Raw genomic sequence first — 15,365 nt, forward strand, 5'->3', positions numbered from 1 at the left:
GCAGAGGCACAAGCGCTCCGGCTAGTACACGTTAGAAACTTTATTCTCTGGAAGCTGGGGAGGACTGAGAGCCGGGCAGGGGTCATCCCTTCTCCGGATCCTCCCGGATTTCCTCCGGGTTCTCCTGGAACGTACACCCATGCTTGATTGACTGCCTCTTGGTTGTCCGCGAGCCCCGACGGCTGAACAAGGACAGCCGCCGCCACAGCACGGTGATCAAAAGGCTTTCGTTAGACTTGGGCTTCTGGTGGTCCGACGAGTTCTCATCGACCTCCTCGGTGTCTGCGAGGATGAAGCGGCCGCTGAACTCCACTCCCCCCGCCCCCCTCCCGCCCCTGACCCCTCTCCCGTTCCCTGAGCACCCCAGCTGTGTTTCTGTTCCCACCTTCCTCGACTTCCTCCGATCTGGCCGCCTTGGGCTTCCCACTGGGGGTTTTCACGTCCTTGTCTTGGCAGCAGCCCATGGCCCGCTAGGGCCCGGCTCGCCCGGCACTCGGTGCCACCGCTCCAGCCCACTGGCTCCCACCGCTTTTGTGACGTCAGAGATCCCGCCGCCCCAGCTCAGAGAGCAGCCGCCCCTTTAACTTCTCCCATCACAAAAGGCGCAGGGTCACGATGGGTGTCAGCTGTTTATTTACAAAGTGAGCTCAGGCCCCTCAGGGGCTGGCAGAGCCGGGCCGCTTCTTCTTTTTTCTCCGCCCGGTTGGGAAGACCCCTGATGTCTGCTCCAAAGCAGGGCGCTGGCGCTTGGCAGCTGCCTCCAGGGAGGCCCAAAGTTCATCTGCCTCTGCGTCTCCCGAGGACAACTTAGCCGGCTCTGGAGGCTCCGGCGGCTCATCCTAGTGAGTGGAGAAAAGCTTAGGAGTCGGGCACAGGCAGACCCACAGGGGAGGGGGCTTAACGGGGAAGTCATCTTGCCAGGTAACCACCACTTGCATTTCCTGCTCTGGGAACAAGTCCCATCCATGTCCCTGTGTCACTCTTGGCAGGAACCCTGTCAGGACTATAACTATTTTAAAAAATATATATATTATTGATTTTTTACAGAGAGGAAGGGAGAGGGATAGAGAGTTAGAAACTTCGATGAGAGAGAAACATCGATCAGCTGCCTCCTGCACACCCCCTCCTGGGGATGTGACCACAACCAAGGTACATGCCCTTGACCGGAATCGAACCCGGGACCCTTGAGTCCGCAGGCCGAGGCTCTATCCACTGGGCCAAACCGGTCAGGGCAGGACTATAACTATTAACACTCCTCACAAAAATGCAGTGATGCGGCAGGGAGATGGGCAGGGCCAGTTTCTGTTCCAGCTGCTTCCTTCTGCTCCCCGCAGGAAAGAACTCTCACATCTATGCTCTTGGTCCCAACCTTCCCAGACCCCACTGCTTACCTCCCAGTTATCCCTGCCCGACAGAAGAAGGCAGTTCAGCTGAGACTTCAGATAAACCTGCAAGAGACCAGGGACCTTAAGGAGTCAAACACAGTGAAACGGACAGAAGTATGAGTCGGGGGCACAGGAGACAGCAGGCTCTCACCTTGTGCTCCAGGCCCCGTGGATTCCGGATCCTGTGTACCCTCAGGATTCTGTCCAAGCCACAGGAGGCTAGGAGAGGCTTCGAAGGGTGGCACTGCAGCCCTCTGACACTGCCTGCCAGCCCCTTCAGGCAGCCCAGTAGGCGCCCTGGAGAAAGGGGGAGGCGTTAGGCGAGCCACGCCACCAGTAGTATTTATTGTTGAAATCACTTTTTATTTCGGGATTTAATTCCTAACATAACGCTGAGATAGGAGTTACCATTATATCCATTTTACAGGTCAACTATGCACAGGGAGTTGAAGTAACATGTCCAAGGTCATACAGCTTTTGAAACCAGGATTTGAACCCAAACTGATGCCTAAATGAGGGTTCAACTGCCCCAGGGGGAATCCTGCCCCACCCTCCTGCGAGGCTCCCCAGTCCACTACCTTGCCGAAGGTCAATTTCTGCCAGCTGCCCATGAGTGTTTCCTACAATCACCGAGCTGAGAGGAGAGCAGAGGCAGGTGGGGTCAGCAGGAGCCTCCTGAAACCCTGACCCCACTCCTGCCCTCTAAACACTCACTTGCCCCCGGGAGTGAGAGTCATAGCGGTCAGCGGGTACTCTCCATAGGTGGCCTCGAGGACTGGCCGGCGTTGGGGGGAGGCTGGATCATAGACACGGACCTGGAAGAAGACTTAACTATCACAAGGGTACCCTCACCCTGTACCCCCACATCTTCACCCCACACTCCATCTTCACACCCTCCTTCATGTCTGCTTTCCTGTTTATGATCCACTCTTAGAGAAACTTTCTCATTTGAGTGTGTGTGTGTGTGTGCGGGCGGGGGAGAACAGCTTAGCAGCGTAAATGGACAGGGCAGAGGGGAGTGACCCCCCAGGTGGGGAAGTGGCAGCATTCCCTGGTCTTCATGCGTGACCATCTCATCCCCCCATACTCCCATCTTGGTGGAATGGAAAAGCAAGTCAGTCCAATTGTCAGCGGATGCTGAATTTCAAGCCAAGAGATTTAGCCTGAACAAGGGAGGACAGAGGAAGTTGTCAAGTGTATTTGTAGCAGAAGCAAATCACCAAGATCAGACTTCAATATGCAGGGCAAAGGCAACAGCAAATCCATGACCCAGTCCTGCCTGGGTCAGGGCTGTAACGATCCCCAGCCGGGCCCTTCTTATGGGGCTGAGGAGCTGAGGCCAGAGGAGAGGCAAGCCTGGGTCCTGCAGCAAATCAGAGGCTGCATCAGGACCAGAGACCCAGTTCTCTGGACATGCAGCCCAATGTCCTCTCGTGACACCTGCTGTAAATCTACTGTGAAGGAAATGCTCCCTCCTCCCCTCCCCGCCTCTCTTCCAGGTGGAAGAACATGAAGAGTCCTAGTTCAGAAAACGCCATCCCAGAACACAGTAAGAGAAGGCTACGGGGCTGAAGTGGACACAGGCGTGCTCCCTCCTCTGAGAGCTCAGGTTTGGGAGGGTGGTGAGAAGGATGGCTGTGACAAAGGACGGGGCAGAGCCTCTGCAGGGGGCTGTTTCTTTAGGAGGCTGCTTAAGCCCAGTCGGAGGTCAGGGTGGGGTGGTACCTCACCTGGTGGTACCCTGTACAGGTGACGAGCTTCTGCGACTCAGGGAGGAACTGTATGTCCTGGTCCCAGATGGGAACTCGCAGGTCAAGCCAGTCATTCCGTACCTGGGGGAGCGGGTCGATGGGGGACAGGGCTGTGGCGAGCTAGTGTGCCCCTCCCTGTCGCCCTCCGTCATCATCCCCTAAAGCCCATCTGGTCTCTGACGCATGGTCAGCGGCCCCAGCCTCCCTGGGTCCGAGGTCACTCACGTTCTTGGCTCTGAACACAGGCTCCTCAGACCCCTGCAGGTCCCACACCTTCAAAGCATTCTCCTTCCCACCTGTGGCAACTATGTGGGGGTGCACTGGGTCTTGGCGCATCCTACACACCCCAGGGCCCACCCTCAGTTCCAGGAGCTGAAAAGAATGAGAGATGAGAGGGGAAATGAGAGTCAATTCCTGGATCCCTAATCCTCCTCCCCCAAAGCCCTCATTCAACTCCTACCCTGGCTCCCATCTTCCCCAACCACGAGGATCAGGGCAGGGGAGCCTCACTGGGTCAGAGGAGGTCTCCTTGTCGTTGTCACCCCAGACTCGGAGTACCCCAGAATCCACACACGTGATGAGGGTGCTGCAGGGAGAGGAAGGATAGAGTCAGGGTTAAAAAAAAAAAAAAGTGTGAAACTATTCTCTAAGCCCAGTCGACCCACCCCCACATTAACTAGACCCCCAACCAGCCCTCCTCCTCAGAAAGCCTCCAGGTAACGTGGGTCTGGACAATTTTTGGCTTCAGTGTATATTATTTCATTTCCTTGACAGAGTGAGGTTTTATAAGTGAAGAAACGGAGGCTCTGAGCCATTAAAAGGTTTGCCCACTCAGCAAATGTCAGAACCAGAAATCAAGTCTGTGATGCTCCAACACAAAGTGCCTTTGTAACCCACAGCTACATCTGGGGGCACCTGGCCCTGCCGGTCTTTCTGAACCTTTCTCCGGTCACCAGGGGTCAGGATCAGTAACTCTGAAAGGACGGAAATGGCACCGGTCGGGAGTTAGGGTTTGGCCAAAGTCAAACACCAGCTGCTTCTCTCGAGTTCCCTGTCTGGGCTCCACGTGCTCATTGTCAGTCTCCCCCACAGTGTACTCCTCCCAGGGAGCCCAAGCGAGTCTCTCCCTAGAAGCTGCCAGCCCCAGCCTCCGCTTTCCCACTTGCCCACCCTCTCCACCTTGGTTCAGGGTCTGTATCGCCTGCCTGGGCTGTGGCAATAGTCTCCCAGCTCTCTCCCCAGCTCATCCTCCACACCCTACAGGCTCACAGCTTGGGCCACAGCACTGCTGCTCAAAACCCAGTAACTCCCCACCGCCTACAAGACAGAAATGGCACGCACAGCCCTCTACAATGAATCCCAACCTACCTTGCCCATCTCGTGTTAAAATCGTCCTCAGCGTCCACCCCCCCAAATGCAATTTATCTTCCCTGCAAGGTATCCTGTGGCCCGACACCAATCCTTGGCCTCTGCCCAGGCAGTAGCCTCTTTCTAAAATGCCCTTACCCCTCTCTCCACTGTCAACATTTTACCAATCCTTCAAGGCCTGCCTTAAGCTTCTCACTCCCCGAGCCTCCTAGACTTCACCTGCCAGAATTAGAGCCACCAAACCCACACAGCCTGCCCGCAACCTCCTCTTCATTTAGGAAGAAAGCGAGGCCAGTCACTAGCCGCCAGCACTTTCCTCCTAACTTTCCTTTGGGAGCTTCCTCACACTGTGAGTGGCTGTCAGTCCCCAGTTAAAGGCATCCTCTAAACTATGAACTGACTTGCTCAGGGTCACTCAAAGGTTATGGAACCAGGAGAAAATCCCTCGGGGTGCAAACGGTGTAACAGCAGGTGCTGTGCGTGTCTGGGTTACTGCAGCCCTCGCATTCTGCAATGCCTGGCACTCGGCAGGGGTCCAATAAACGCTCGTTACTGGCATGAACGCAAGAAGGCAGGACACACCCAACCCCCTGTCATCGAGTCCAGGTCCGAGCCCCCTAAGGGTTGATGGCCATTCCTCGGCCGTCCCACGGGAGCCTCTGCGCTCTCCCTACCCGTTCAGCGAGGGGCTCGGGCTTACCCGTCCGCCTGGGCGAGGCCTCGGAACGTGCCCTCCCCGCCGGGGCAGTGCCTCTGGCCCCGGAATCTGCCCTCCTCGATGCTGAAGTGCCTCACTGTCCGGTCGGCACAGCCCATCAGGATCTGCGGGCAGAGGAGGGAAGGAGGGATGGAGGGCGAGGACCGCGAGGCTGCCGGCCCCCCGGCCCCGCCAGGCCCCGGCCGCTCACCTGGGTCTCCCCGCCCGCGCCCCAGCACAGGGCGCTCACCGCCTCCTCGCGCCGGGGCTGTCCCGCCGCCGTGAAGTTGGCCGCCTGTTTGCGCCGAAGGTTCACCCCTGCGGGACGCGGGCGTCAGTCACACCGGGTCGCGGGCGGGCGACCCCGCCCCCCACTCCCCGACGCCGGGTCCTGCTACCCACCTTTCAGGATCCCAGTCTCGGTTCCGACCCACACATGGTTCCAGCGTGCCCCAGCGGCAGCCATCACCGAGCCGGCCGACAGCCGCACTTCCGGCGCAGTGTCGCGTCATCAGCGCGCGCCGCGTGGGCGGGGGCGGGGGGTGTCGGGGCAGCGCGGCTTCCGGGCGTTTAAAGGGCTGGCAGAGTATTCGCCGCCCGCCTGCTCCCTCCGGTATTGCAATACGAAGTCAAAAGGTAGGGATTTGTGGGGATCTGAAGAGCAACTTGCTCCAAGTTTTCATTCGCAGAGGATCTCACCCTAAGCGGACCGCGGTGCCGGGCGAGCCCGCCCCAGCCGCCTCCCTGCCCCCAGCAGCGTGGCATGTTTTTTTCTGCTGCCGACGCGATTCAAATCACTATTGTAATAGACGCTTGGTTTCAAACTCGAGTATAAAAGACACAAAACAAAGAAAGACGGGGACAATGAAACCGACGACCCTAAAACAGATCCGTGTTTTGGGAAATGGAGATAGGACGTCATTTTTATTCCCTCACATTGAGGTTTGGTGATGGCAAAAACTAGCTCAGAGTAAACATCGGCAAATAGAAACAGCACTCCTCCCAAGGACCAGCTGCAATGTCATAACGGCCCCTTTCTTTGCGTGATTGTTTTCTTACTGAGAAATAGTCTTCTTCTTGAAATCATAGGCGCTCAGAAACTTTGCTGTTTGAAATATCAGTAAGAAGAAAGCATCCCCCTCTTGCCTGGCAGATTGTCTTCCACGGAAGAGCAGCCTTATCAGCGCAGCTGCAGAGCTGCCAATAGGAATTCTGAGCATAACGTTCCACATTTACTTTTGTATTATTACCAAGGAAACGGCACCCTGGGTACACTTCACAGCCCGGACCCGATGTTGACGTCTTTGCACACAGTTCTACTCTGTATTGAGCCTATCAGAACAAACTCCATCTTTCCCTATAATCCTATAACTATCTATCTATCTATCTATTTATTTATTTACTTGGCGAGGCATCCATCCATTCCTCATTGGTGCTGATAGGATTAGACCTAGACATCTGCCTTTATTTTTATTTTTTAAAATCCTTACCCGAAGACATTTTTTCCATTGCTTTGATAAGGGAGTGAAAGGTAGGGAGAGAGAGAAAAACATCCATGAGAGAGAGAGACACATGGATTGGTTGCCTCCCGCACGACTCCTCCTCCCCCGCACTGGGGCGTGGATCTAACCTGTAACCCAAATACACGCCCCTGACCCCAAATAGAACTCGCGACCCTTGAGTCCGCCGGCCCATGCTCCAACCGCTGAGCAAAACCGGACAGGGCGAAAACTGCCTTTTACAAAATCCTCCCCCGGGGACTCTCTCCCCCTCCCCACGTGGGAATCTGCTTGTTTCTCAATAAATTTCCATCTTTTCCTATAAAAATAGAAAACCCTAACCTGAGGATGTATTTTTTGTTGATTTTAGAGGAAGGGGGAGAAAGGGAAGCATGGGTCGCTGTGCCTTGAGCAGAACTGGAGCTGGCCTTTAGAACTGAGTTAGCCTTCTGTATGGGCGATACTCCACCTGAATCATGCTGGCCTGGGTGAGGTCTGCCCTTTTGAAACAAAGTGAAAGTGGAATAAAAGAATGAAAAAGGGAAGACAGAGAGTGAGTCTTGTGGAGTGAGTTAACTATGCTTGGGCACTCACTGCTTCCTTTTGTTTAAGGAAAGATTAAATCTTTTTTTTGAACCACCAATTTTCCCCCGAGGGGGTGCACCGTTCCTGGAGGTACTGCAATACCAGGTCGATGCGTGGAGTGGACGGAGCAAGCTCCTATTCCATCTCCTAATCCCAAAAATCCATTTAATATATTGTCCTCGGATAGAGGACGTATCAGATATTAAACTGATAAGAACAGATACTACACTTGATCTTAGCCAAAAGGCCGAGAAGCGATACCGATGACTCCGACTCCGCGCCAGGCTTGCCGTTACTGTAGCTTTAGCACTTGTGGTTACTTTTATGGCCTAACGATTAGATTGTTTTCAATACATCATATTTCTTAAACCCAGTTTTTTTATTATTCTTTCTTAAAAATAATGGCAGATTGTTGGAAACAGACTTACAATAGAATTCTTTACTGCTTTTCCCACGCGCTCCCTGCTGGGTGTGTTTTGCATAAACCCGCCCCTCCTCTTTGTAACAATCTTGGGATTGGTCCACATACAAGTCGTCATTTCAGTGCCGCTTGGTCTCTTCTTCTCCCCAACTGTGGGTTAGTCTCGCGTCCTGATGGCTCGCTGGTGGCCCGTGGCGGCGGTTTCCGTCGGTGGGTTTAAGGTGCGGCGGGTGGCGGTGGCCCCCTCTGCGGGACACGTTTGAAGAGGCCGTGGTGCCGAGCCCAGGCCTTGGAGTCCAAATTGCTGAGTTGGGATCCTGCTCCTTAGTTCCTCCAGGAGGCGCAGGTCCCTGTTAACGGGGAACTCCTAGGGCGCTGAGGCGGTGGTCTGAGAAGTGAGGACACAGGGCAGAGCGGCCTGAGTTCTCCTCGCATCCTGGCTCTTTTCTGTGCTCCTCCCTGACCTGTCACATCCACCCCGTGGAGCAACAGGGCCTTTCAGAGGTTCCTGATTCCTGCACCCAGGTTCCAGAGCTGGGAGAGGGGGTGGGGCAGGTGTAGGTCAAATTTAAATGAGCAATTCTTTTATAGGCTCAAAGCAAAGGCTTTATGAAGGGACTAGAGGCCCTGTGCATTGCAGTGGGAGGTGGGGGGTGTTCCTCAGCCCGGCCTGCACCCTCTCGCAGTCTGGGACCCCTTGCTCCTTACCGCCCCCTGCAGCGGAGATGGGAGAGGCTGAGCAGTGCTCTCAAACTGATCATCAGGGGTCGGCTCCTGGGTTGAGCGTCTGCCCCCTGGTGGTCAGTGCATGTCATGACCGGTCATTCCACTGTTTGGTTGATTTGCATGTTAGGGTTTTATTATATAGGACTAGAAGCCCGTTGCAGGAGGATTCCTGCAAGAATAGGGCTTCCTCAGCCTATAGCGCCGCCAAGGACCACACACGGGGGTCCCGGCTGGGGGCGGGGCTTAGGTGGCACACGGGGGCGGATGGCGGCTCGCGCTGGCCCGCCCTGCCTGCATTATGCAAATTAGCCACCATCTTTGTTGGGGTTAATTAGCATATCGTGCTGATTAGCCAATGGGAAGTGTAGCGAAGGTACGGTCAATTACCATGTTTGTCCATTATTAGATAGGAGGACTAGTGGCCTGGTGTACGAAATTCATGCATGGGGGGGTGAGGTGGGGGTGTCCCTCAGCCCGGACTGCACCCTCTCCAATCTGGGACCCCTTGGGGGACATTCCCCTTGCAATCCTGGACCACTGGCTCCTAACCGCTCACCTGCCTGCCTGCCTGCCTGATCACCCCTAACCACTCTGCCTGCCAGCCTGGTCGCCCCCAACTGCCCTCCCCGCCGGCCTTCTCACCCACAACTGCCCCCCCTGCTGGCCTGATCGCCCTCAACTGTCCCCTCCCCCCGCTGGTCTTATTGCCCTTAACTGCCTCTGCCCAGCCACCATGGCTTTGTCCAGAAGGATGTCCGGAAGGTCTCCCGGTCTAATTAGCATATTACCCTTTTATTAGTATAGATTCTATATCCGGCCCCGTTAGAGAAGGGACCTGACTGAGGTCTTGTTTCCTTGGAAAGTAGAGGCCTCGGCTCTGTGTCAAAGGTACAGGCATGGCTAAGAGTAGGTCATTCCATTCTCACTATTGTAATTTCAACTGGCAAGCTTTCTGAAAAGCCATGATTTAGAGAACAAGGTCAAGGGTCTCAGCACTGTGTCCTCGATGTTAATAAACAGAAGCGTAAAACCAGGGCCTCCAGGGAGGGACTGCATTAAGGGGGTGTGGTTTGTAGAATGATGCCCCCACAAATGTGCCTATGTTCTAATTCTTAAAACCTCTGAATGTGTGATCTTACATGGAAAGAGTTCCTGTGTAGATGTGGTTAAGGCTTTGAGAATGCATTATGGCAGAGACTGCCGTTAACGCTATTTTAAAAATCCTCATCTGAGGATGTGTTTTCATTGACTTTTTTGAGAGCGAGGGAGAGAAAGAGGAACATCAATGTGAGAGAGACACAAAAATTGGTTGCCTCCTTCCCACACGCACCCTGACGGGGCAATCTAACCTGCAACCCAGGTGTGTGTCCTTGACTGGGAATCAAACCTGAGATCCTTTGGTGCGTGGGCTGACGCTGTAACCACTGAGCACACCGGCCGGGGCACTGTTCTTTATTGGCATTTATCACATACCTCAGGGTGTCTAAAACAGCACTATTGACGTTTTAGGCTGGATAATTCGTTGTCTGCAGAGTGGACTAGAGGCAGCTGTCTGTCTAGTGCACTGTGGGGTGTTTAGCAGCATCCTTGGTCTCTACCTACTAACATGCCAGGAGTTGACCCCCCACCCTCCAAGTGGGGACAACCAAAAATGTCCGCAGACATCGGTAACTGTCCCTGGGGCAAAATCACCCCTGGGTGAGAGCCACTGTGCCGGCTCACATAATCTTATTTGCTGGCTGTCTTCGCCTCTTACAATGTAGCCCAAAGGCAGGAGTGCTGCCTTGGCTCTGGGTTTAGTGCGTTGCTAGGTTTGGGATAGAGAACTTGTTGGTGCTCTTACCACCTAACTGAAGTGGGGAGACTGGGGGAGCAGACATGGAGAGACCAGGGAAATCAAGGGTCTGAATCGGATACCTGGTGGGGAGGTCAAGGGGCAGTTGGGTGCCCAGGGAGGAGGTCCGGGCTAGAGATGCCGTAGTCAGTGTACGGGACTGTGAGGAGCCAGGCCTCAATCGCTCTGGCGCTTTTCACCGTTGCTCCATATAATCCGTCTCATATTTTTTTCATTTCTTAGCCCAAGTAGCCATTAACTTGGGCTTTAATTTGAATTCCTTATTTGCCAAATGGTGAAAGTCATTTGAGGAAAGTGTCATTTCCTTTGGCTCCATCACCTCCTTGCTGCACCCCCCAGACCTGCGTTAGAGTGACAGTAGCCTGGTCTAACGGCTGCCCCCCTGCAATGTGGACAACTGACCCTCCTCCCCTGCAGTTGTGACAATGGGTAACTCGCTCACCTTTTCCTTGTCTCCCCCGGTTGAGGTAATGCACGCACTAGCGACCATTCTGTAGCTAAAGCTCCACACACCTGCTTGCAGTCATTTTGTCTGTTGTGACCTTTGTTGCCTTGACACACCCTTCACCAGGTGTTCGTGTGGGTTCTCCCGGTTACCAGTTCCCCACTCTGCAGGACCTTTCTGGGCTTCCCCTCTGCTGCTCCCCATCTTTAAATGCTGGTGCACCTCCCACTCCCCACCGCCCCCAGGGTCCTGGTGTGGGTCTTATCTGACCCACTTTCAGGACCACCCCTCATTGTTACCACTGACAACTCTCAAATCCCTATGGCTACCACTTAATGAACAACCAAAAGCATTAACCTGCCTCTTTATACTCTAGTTCTGACACAAAATGCAGTTGGCCCTTCATTATCTGCAGGTTCCACACACGAACTAAACTAATTGCAGATGGTTTTAACAGCAGAGCTTTTTTTTAACACTTACACCATGAACTCCCAGAAAGTGGGTACCATCACCTGAGGCTCCTTTCCACTGGCTCTGAACTTCTCTGGGTGGAGCAGGCCGACCCTCCCTCCAATTGAACCCAGATTTTACAAGGGTCTGGTCTTGAGCATCCTTGATCTTTGGTGCCCAAGAGGATCCTGGAAACAATACTCCAGGATAGAGGGAGACCTTACCCTAAAATTCACATATGCAGAATCCCCAAGAGGTGGCAACCCTTGAATTCATACCCGTTCTGTGAAGTGGTAATATAAGGACCATCACTATCTGACAACTTACACAAGGGCCCAGTGAGGTGTGGGCCCGTGTGCATGTTAACCACGCTGATTTGACCCTTTGGGCTTGGAAAGCTAGGTAACTGCTTTAGAAGGCTCAGAATCAGACTTAACCACACACACATACCCTACCCATGCCGTGTGCCACTACCTAAAGCCAAAGCCAGCTTGCCCAGGACCAGGTAAAGACTTGAAAACATCGGGTATGTGGATACAAGGCAACCCATTCGGATGAAACTAACTTAAGTAGTCATTTGCATATACTCAGATATAATGGCACAAGGAGATCAAGATGAATGCTTAATGCCAACTATTATTCGTTCAACAATTGTTCACGGGAGCACCCCCCTCCCAGATGCCCTAGTTTACCCTATTTAGGGAAACAACTAGATCCACTCAAACACAACCAGAGTGAAGGATAAAAAGAGCCTTTATTTTTAAGTATGGAAATGATTATTTGAAAATTTAAATAGCCAGATTACACAAGATTATACAAGAAATTGCTTGAAAATTCTCGTCTTCAAAGAGTTGGATTCCTGTAGGAAAAAAAAAGTGAGTTTATTGGATGGGAAAGAATATGCACTGTGAGCTTGCAAGGTGCCAACCTTTAGCCCAATTACACCTCTAGGTTTTCTGTGTATATCAGTAACTTTGAATGTTGATTAGTTAACTGGCATTAAAAAGGTCGCTTAGGGTGTACAAGTGGTTATACACCTGAAAGTGGGAAGATACCTACCATTATACATACATGCTTTGTTCTTTCTTTGGACCTAAAAAAAAAAAAATAACGATTTTTTTGAACAATTGAGTTATTCTTCCCTTTCCCGTGTTTAGAAATCCTTGTGATCCCTCAGACAGTTCCTTCTGGAACAAACTTTCCTCTTCTCCCCCAGCCAGCCCCAGTGGGTTCACCTTTACAGGCTCTGGGACAAGGACAGGAGGTAGGACATGTGAAGGTTTCCTCACTGGGAAATTGTAGCTTGGCTTGCACTTTACCTCTGAATTACTCACCTCAAACTTCAGACTGAAGTTGAGCAGAAATACACCTTATACTTCCCCTGCAAAAGAATGAATGGGAACTCAGTCAACCAGCCCTAGGCACACCTGTATAGGCTTCAAAACACTTTTCAGAAACGAGGTGGTCCAAAGAATGTCCTATTGGCTGAACTGCCTACTCAATCTTCCCAGGGTTACTTTTCATTCCAAGGCAAGCTCACAGCTCAGAAAATACCTTTCAGTCACAGTGATCAGACTGGGGCGGTATAAACTCATCACTGGTGAGTGATCCAAAGTATAAGACTGGCACATTTTATATAGCAGCCATCGACTGAGATGACAAAGAGGCTTACCTCCAATCATTCCTGGGCCCCAGAGGAGGTGCTGGACCTGAAACAAACAAGACAGAGTCAGCAGCATGCACTTCCTGTATTAAAAGCAGGCTTCAGCCAGTTCCTAGAAAATCAGATTTCCGAGTCTCAACAGCAAGTCATCAGCCGAACGAGATTCCATGTCAGTCATCATATATGCAGGCTAAAGGGCATTCTCTACCCGGCATGTTGCACATATGGAAACCACTCACCTTTGAGTGGACAAGCAAAGCAGGTCACTGTTACCAGCACCTAGAAAGACAAGGCTGTGGTCAATGAAAATGCCAACTTGGTATCCCCGCCGCCACCATCTTCTCCAGTTTCTCAGGTGTTCAAATGTTTTCATTATGTAAGTCATAGTGAGCTAGTTCAATTCATCACAGAAACTGACGACTTGGTGGCATAAGCCTGACAATCAACTCACCTTTTAACTCTGGAGGTTTCTCATTAGTATACAGGACCCAGCTGCTCCTAAATGAGATCACGCAATTAGCAAGACCAAAAACAGCCAAAGTGATTCTAGTTATGGTTAACGGGCAGGACACCAAGGAGAACTAAGCAATGCTATCTCTCTGCTGTACCTCAGACAGTTCCTTATGGAACAGGTCCTCATCCTCTCTCCCAGTTAGCCCCAGTGGGTTCACCATTACTGGCTCTGGGGCTGGTACTGGGGTAAGACAGGATGTTTGCTCTCCTCACTGGCACTGGACTCTGCAGCAAGTTACAACAGTTACACACACTCACCACTTCCACCTCTTTCCATGAGTTCAACCCTGGGCAGATCAATGGCGATCTAGGAGGCAAGAGATCAAGAAATGTCACTACAAGCAACGAGAAACCAGAAAGCTAAATGGGTCAATTAAGGCTCTGGTAACAAAACAAAACACGTTGCCAAGTTAATCACTGGATAATAGATTCACGTGTTAGTTTACCACAGGATTGGAGTATTGGGAGAAGCTACTTACCATTTAGATAGGTGAATAGATCACCATCAGGACAACCTATAAATGAAGAGTAAATTATTACTAAAAATGTTAGAATGGAGTAAAATTTCATCACTGAACAGAAACTGCCATCAGAACTCTAACATGCTATTACCGGTCGTACCTCACAGAGCGTCAGCATAACAATTCAAATCATCTGACAGTGATATGTGGATGAGGGGAAATATCACACCCCCAAGAACCAGATGTACTACCGGGGTGTTCTCTCCCTCCCCAGCACAATCATTCCAGGAGGAACAAGCAGGAAGGACCATTTGCTCTCCTGGTTGTGGGGGACACTGGAGAGAGAACATCTCAATCCCTCATTTAGACAATTACCTGTAATCACCCTCGGAGGCAGCTGAATCCGTCAGGACTGATGAGATGCTACGGATAGAAAAAGGAGGCATTACATACATTACATATACCCAGTAACAGCCATTCAAAGCCCGTGAATACTCTTGGCCGACTTCTCAGTGCTTAGATGACATCACTTGTAAGTTCAGTCATATGCTTGTCGTTGTATGTTCATCACGGAGTGGCCAGCCCAAGGGGACACCCATCCGCACTCTGCGCCCCTACCCATAATGGCATAACCAGTGTGTACCCACCGGAGCCCCGCTGCAAGGACTGATCTGCACGGGGATCGGTCTGGTCCCATCCTCCAACCTGTACGAGCTCTTTGGGTCGGAAGCATACCTGGAAAACAGCGAAGAGCACCCTTCACTTAGGTTTCATACCTTGCAGCCTCGTCCTGTGCGCGTGCCTTAACACTTCAGAGCTAAACAGACCCCAAGCATGAAAATACAACCCAACTTTTGCTGCGGATGGTGCTACTCAGAATGTATACACTTCTCCACCAATCCATCAGAAAGAGAGAGTTCAGTTTTTATCATCCCCGTAGCACATCGCACAGGACTCGCATGCACGCAACAGCGGAGGAATCAGCACTTACTCGAACAAGAGGGACATTCCGGGTCGTCTAGCGTCCAGACGTGCGCCCGAACCCTGCAGACAAGGACATTAGGTCGGTATTGCATATTGCCCAACGCTGTGCCCTCCGGAGCGCCCACTGCACCGGCTGTGCAGGGCCAGTCTCAGAGTTTTTTATCCTCACGGGATTCAGCACAGGTCTGTGAAAGGTCCTCATCACAGAGAAGGCCGCCGGCACCGCCCGCCATCGCCATTTTGTCCTTCACAAAGCCCTGCGGTAGCTTCGAGGCCTGGAGGCCATGGCCAAGTCGCCCCATTTCCCGCCCCCGCCCCCCCAAACAGACGTAACACAGAAGACGGCCTAAGGCCCGCCACGCTCACGCGGGCATTCCTCCACGACGCAGAAGGGACACTCACCCAGAGCAGCAGAGAAAAGACAAGACCCGGAACCTCCAGCGAGGCACTTAAATACCCTCTTGCAGAGGCCCACGGGATTGGAGGGCGGGGCTGCGGCGGGCGCACGCGCACGGGGAGAGCGCGTGCGAGCCTGGGGAGTTGTGGGTAGAGATTTCCAGAC

At 52.5% G+C, this 15,365-nt stretch overlaps 2 protein-coding genes, 1 long non-coding RNA gene and 9 other non-coding genes across 16 annotated transcripts; all 12 read right to left on the reverse strand.

Moving 5' to 3' along the window:
* Positions 1-68: 68 nt before the first annotated feature.
* On the reverse strand, positions 69-503 carry TEX54 (testis expressed 54). The gene is made up of 2 exons (XM_070426404.1): positions 386-503; positions 69-282 (listed from the first exon to the last, which is right to left on the reverse strand). Exons 1-2 carry the CDS (start codon positions 462-464, stop codon positions 83-85), a joined length of 279 nt encoding a protein of 92 aa, XP_070282505.1. The 5' UTR covers positions 465-503; the 3' UTR covers positions 69-82.
* Positions 504-616: 113 nt separating this feature from the next.
* Positions 617-5,682, reverse strand: WDR74 (WD repeat domain 74). Of its 2 annotated transcripts, XM_070426401.1 has the most exons (11): positions 5,604-5,682; positions 5,413-5,519; positions 5,205-5,326; positions 3,647-3,722; positions 3,362-3,508; positions 3,116-3,217; positions 2,100-2,200; positions 1,964-2,019; positions 1,537-1,682; positions 1,392-1,448; positions 617-839 (listed from the first exon to the last, which is right to left on the reverse strand). In XM_070426401.1, exons 1-11 carry the CDS (start codon positions 5,665-5,667, stop codon positions 657-659), a joined length of 1,161 nt encoding a protein of 386 aa, XP_070282502.1. In that variant the 5' UTR covers positions 5,668-5,682; the 3' UTR covers positions 617-656. The 2 variants fall into 2 exon arrangements, with proteins under 2 accessions (XP_070282502.1, XP_070282504.1); XM_070426403.1 differs by lacking the exons at positions 5,205-5,326; positions 5,413-5,519; positions 5,604-5,682 and having other exon boundaries at positions 3,597-3,681.
* Positions 5,683-7,353: 1,671 nt separating this feature from the next.
* LOC139019134 (U2 spliceosomal RNA) lies at positions 7,354-7,544 on the reverse strand. The gene has a single exon (XR_011473029.1). It is a non-coding gene; the product is annotated as a U2 spliceosomal RNA (small nuclear RNA).
* A 4,373-nt stretch (positions 7,545-11,917) lies between these two features.
* On the reverse strand, positions 11,918-15,243 carry LOC139018662 (uncharacterized). Of its 4 annotated transcripts, XR_011472926.1 has the most exons (12): positions 15,206-15,243; positions 14,811-14,863; positions 14,467-14,554; positions 14,195-14,242; positions 13,838-13,873; positions 13,617-13,665; positions 13,297-13,343; positions 13,085-13,124; positions 12,855-12,891; positions 12,517-12,563; positions 12,242-12,275; positions 11,918-12,041 (listed from the first exon to the last, which is right to left on the reverse strand). It is a non-coding gene; the product is annotated as an uncharacterized lncRNA (long non-coding RNA). The 4 variants fall into 4 exon arrangements; XR_011472927.1 differs by lacking the exon at positions 15,206-15,243 and having other exon boundaries at positions 13,454-13,665; positions 14,811-15,096; XR_011472925.1 differs by lacking the exon at positions 15,206-15,243 and having other exon boundaries at positions 14,811-15,090.
* Positions 12,351-12,476, reverse strand: LOC139019107 (small nucleolar RNA SNORD22). The gene has a single exon (XR_011473005.1). It is a non-coding gene; the product is annotated as a small nucleolar RNA SNORD22 (small nucleolar RNA).
* On the reverse strand, positions 12,720-12,787 carry LOC139019106 (small nucleolar RNA SNORD31). Its single transcript, XR_011473004.1, has one exon. It is a non-coding gene; the product is annotated as a small nucleolar RNA SNORD31 (small nucleolar RNA).
* Positions 12,961-13,030, reverse strand: LOC139019105 (small nucleolar RNA SNORD30). Its single transcript, XR_011473003.1, has one exon. It is a non-coding gene; the product is annotated as a small nucleolar RNA SNORD30 (small nucleolar RNA).
* On the reverse strand, positions 13,192-13,258 carry LOC139019100 (small nucleolar RNA SNORD29). The gene has a single exon (XR_011472999.1). It is a non-coding gene; the product is annotated as a small nucleolar RNA SNORD29 (small nucleolar RNA).
* Positions 13,450-13,576, reverse strand: LOC139019108 (small nucleolar RNA SNORD22). The gene has a single exon (XR_011473006.1). It is a non-coding gene; the product is annotated as a small nucleolar RNA SNORD22 (small nucleolar RNA).
* On the reverse strand, positions 13,943-14,017 carry LOC139019101 (small nucleolar RNA SNORD28). The gene has a single exon (XR_011473000.1). It is a non-coding gene; the product is annotated as a small nucleolar RNA SNORD28 (small nucleolar RNA).
* On the reverse strand, positions 14,324-14,395 carry LOC139019102 (small nucleolar RNA SNORD27). The gene has a single exon (XR_011473001.1). It is a non-coding gene; the product is annotated as a small nucleolar RNA SNORD27 (small nucleolar RNA).
* Positions 14,688-14,759, reverse strand: LOC139019103 (small nucleolar RNA SNORD26). Its single transcript, XR_011473002.1, has one exon. It is a non-coding gene; the product is annotated as a small nucleolar RNA SNORD26 (small nucleolar RNA).
* Positions 15,244-15,365: the final 122 nt, after the last annotated feature.

This window comes from Myotis yumanensis, unplaced genomic scaffold (assembly GCF_028538775.1).
Source record: "Myotis yumanensis isolate MYYU_CA2020_CCGP unplaced genomic scaffold, mMyoYum1.0.hap1 SCAF_10, whole genome shotgun sequence".
In the NCBI taxonomy this organism is placed as follows: domain Eukaryota; kingdom Metazoa; phylum Chordata; class Mammalia; order Chiroptera; family Vespertilionidae; genus Myotis; species Myotis yumanensis.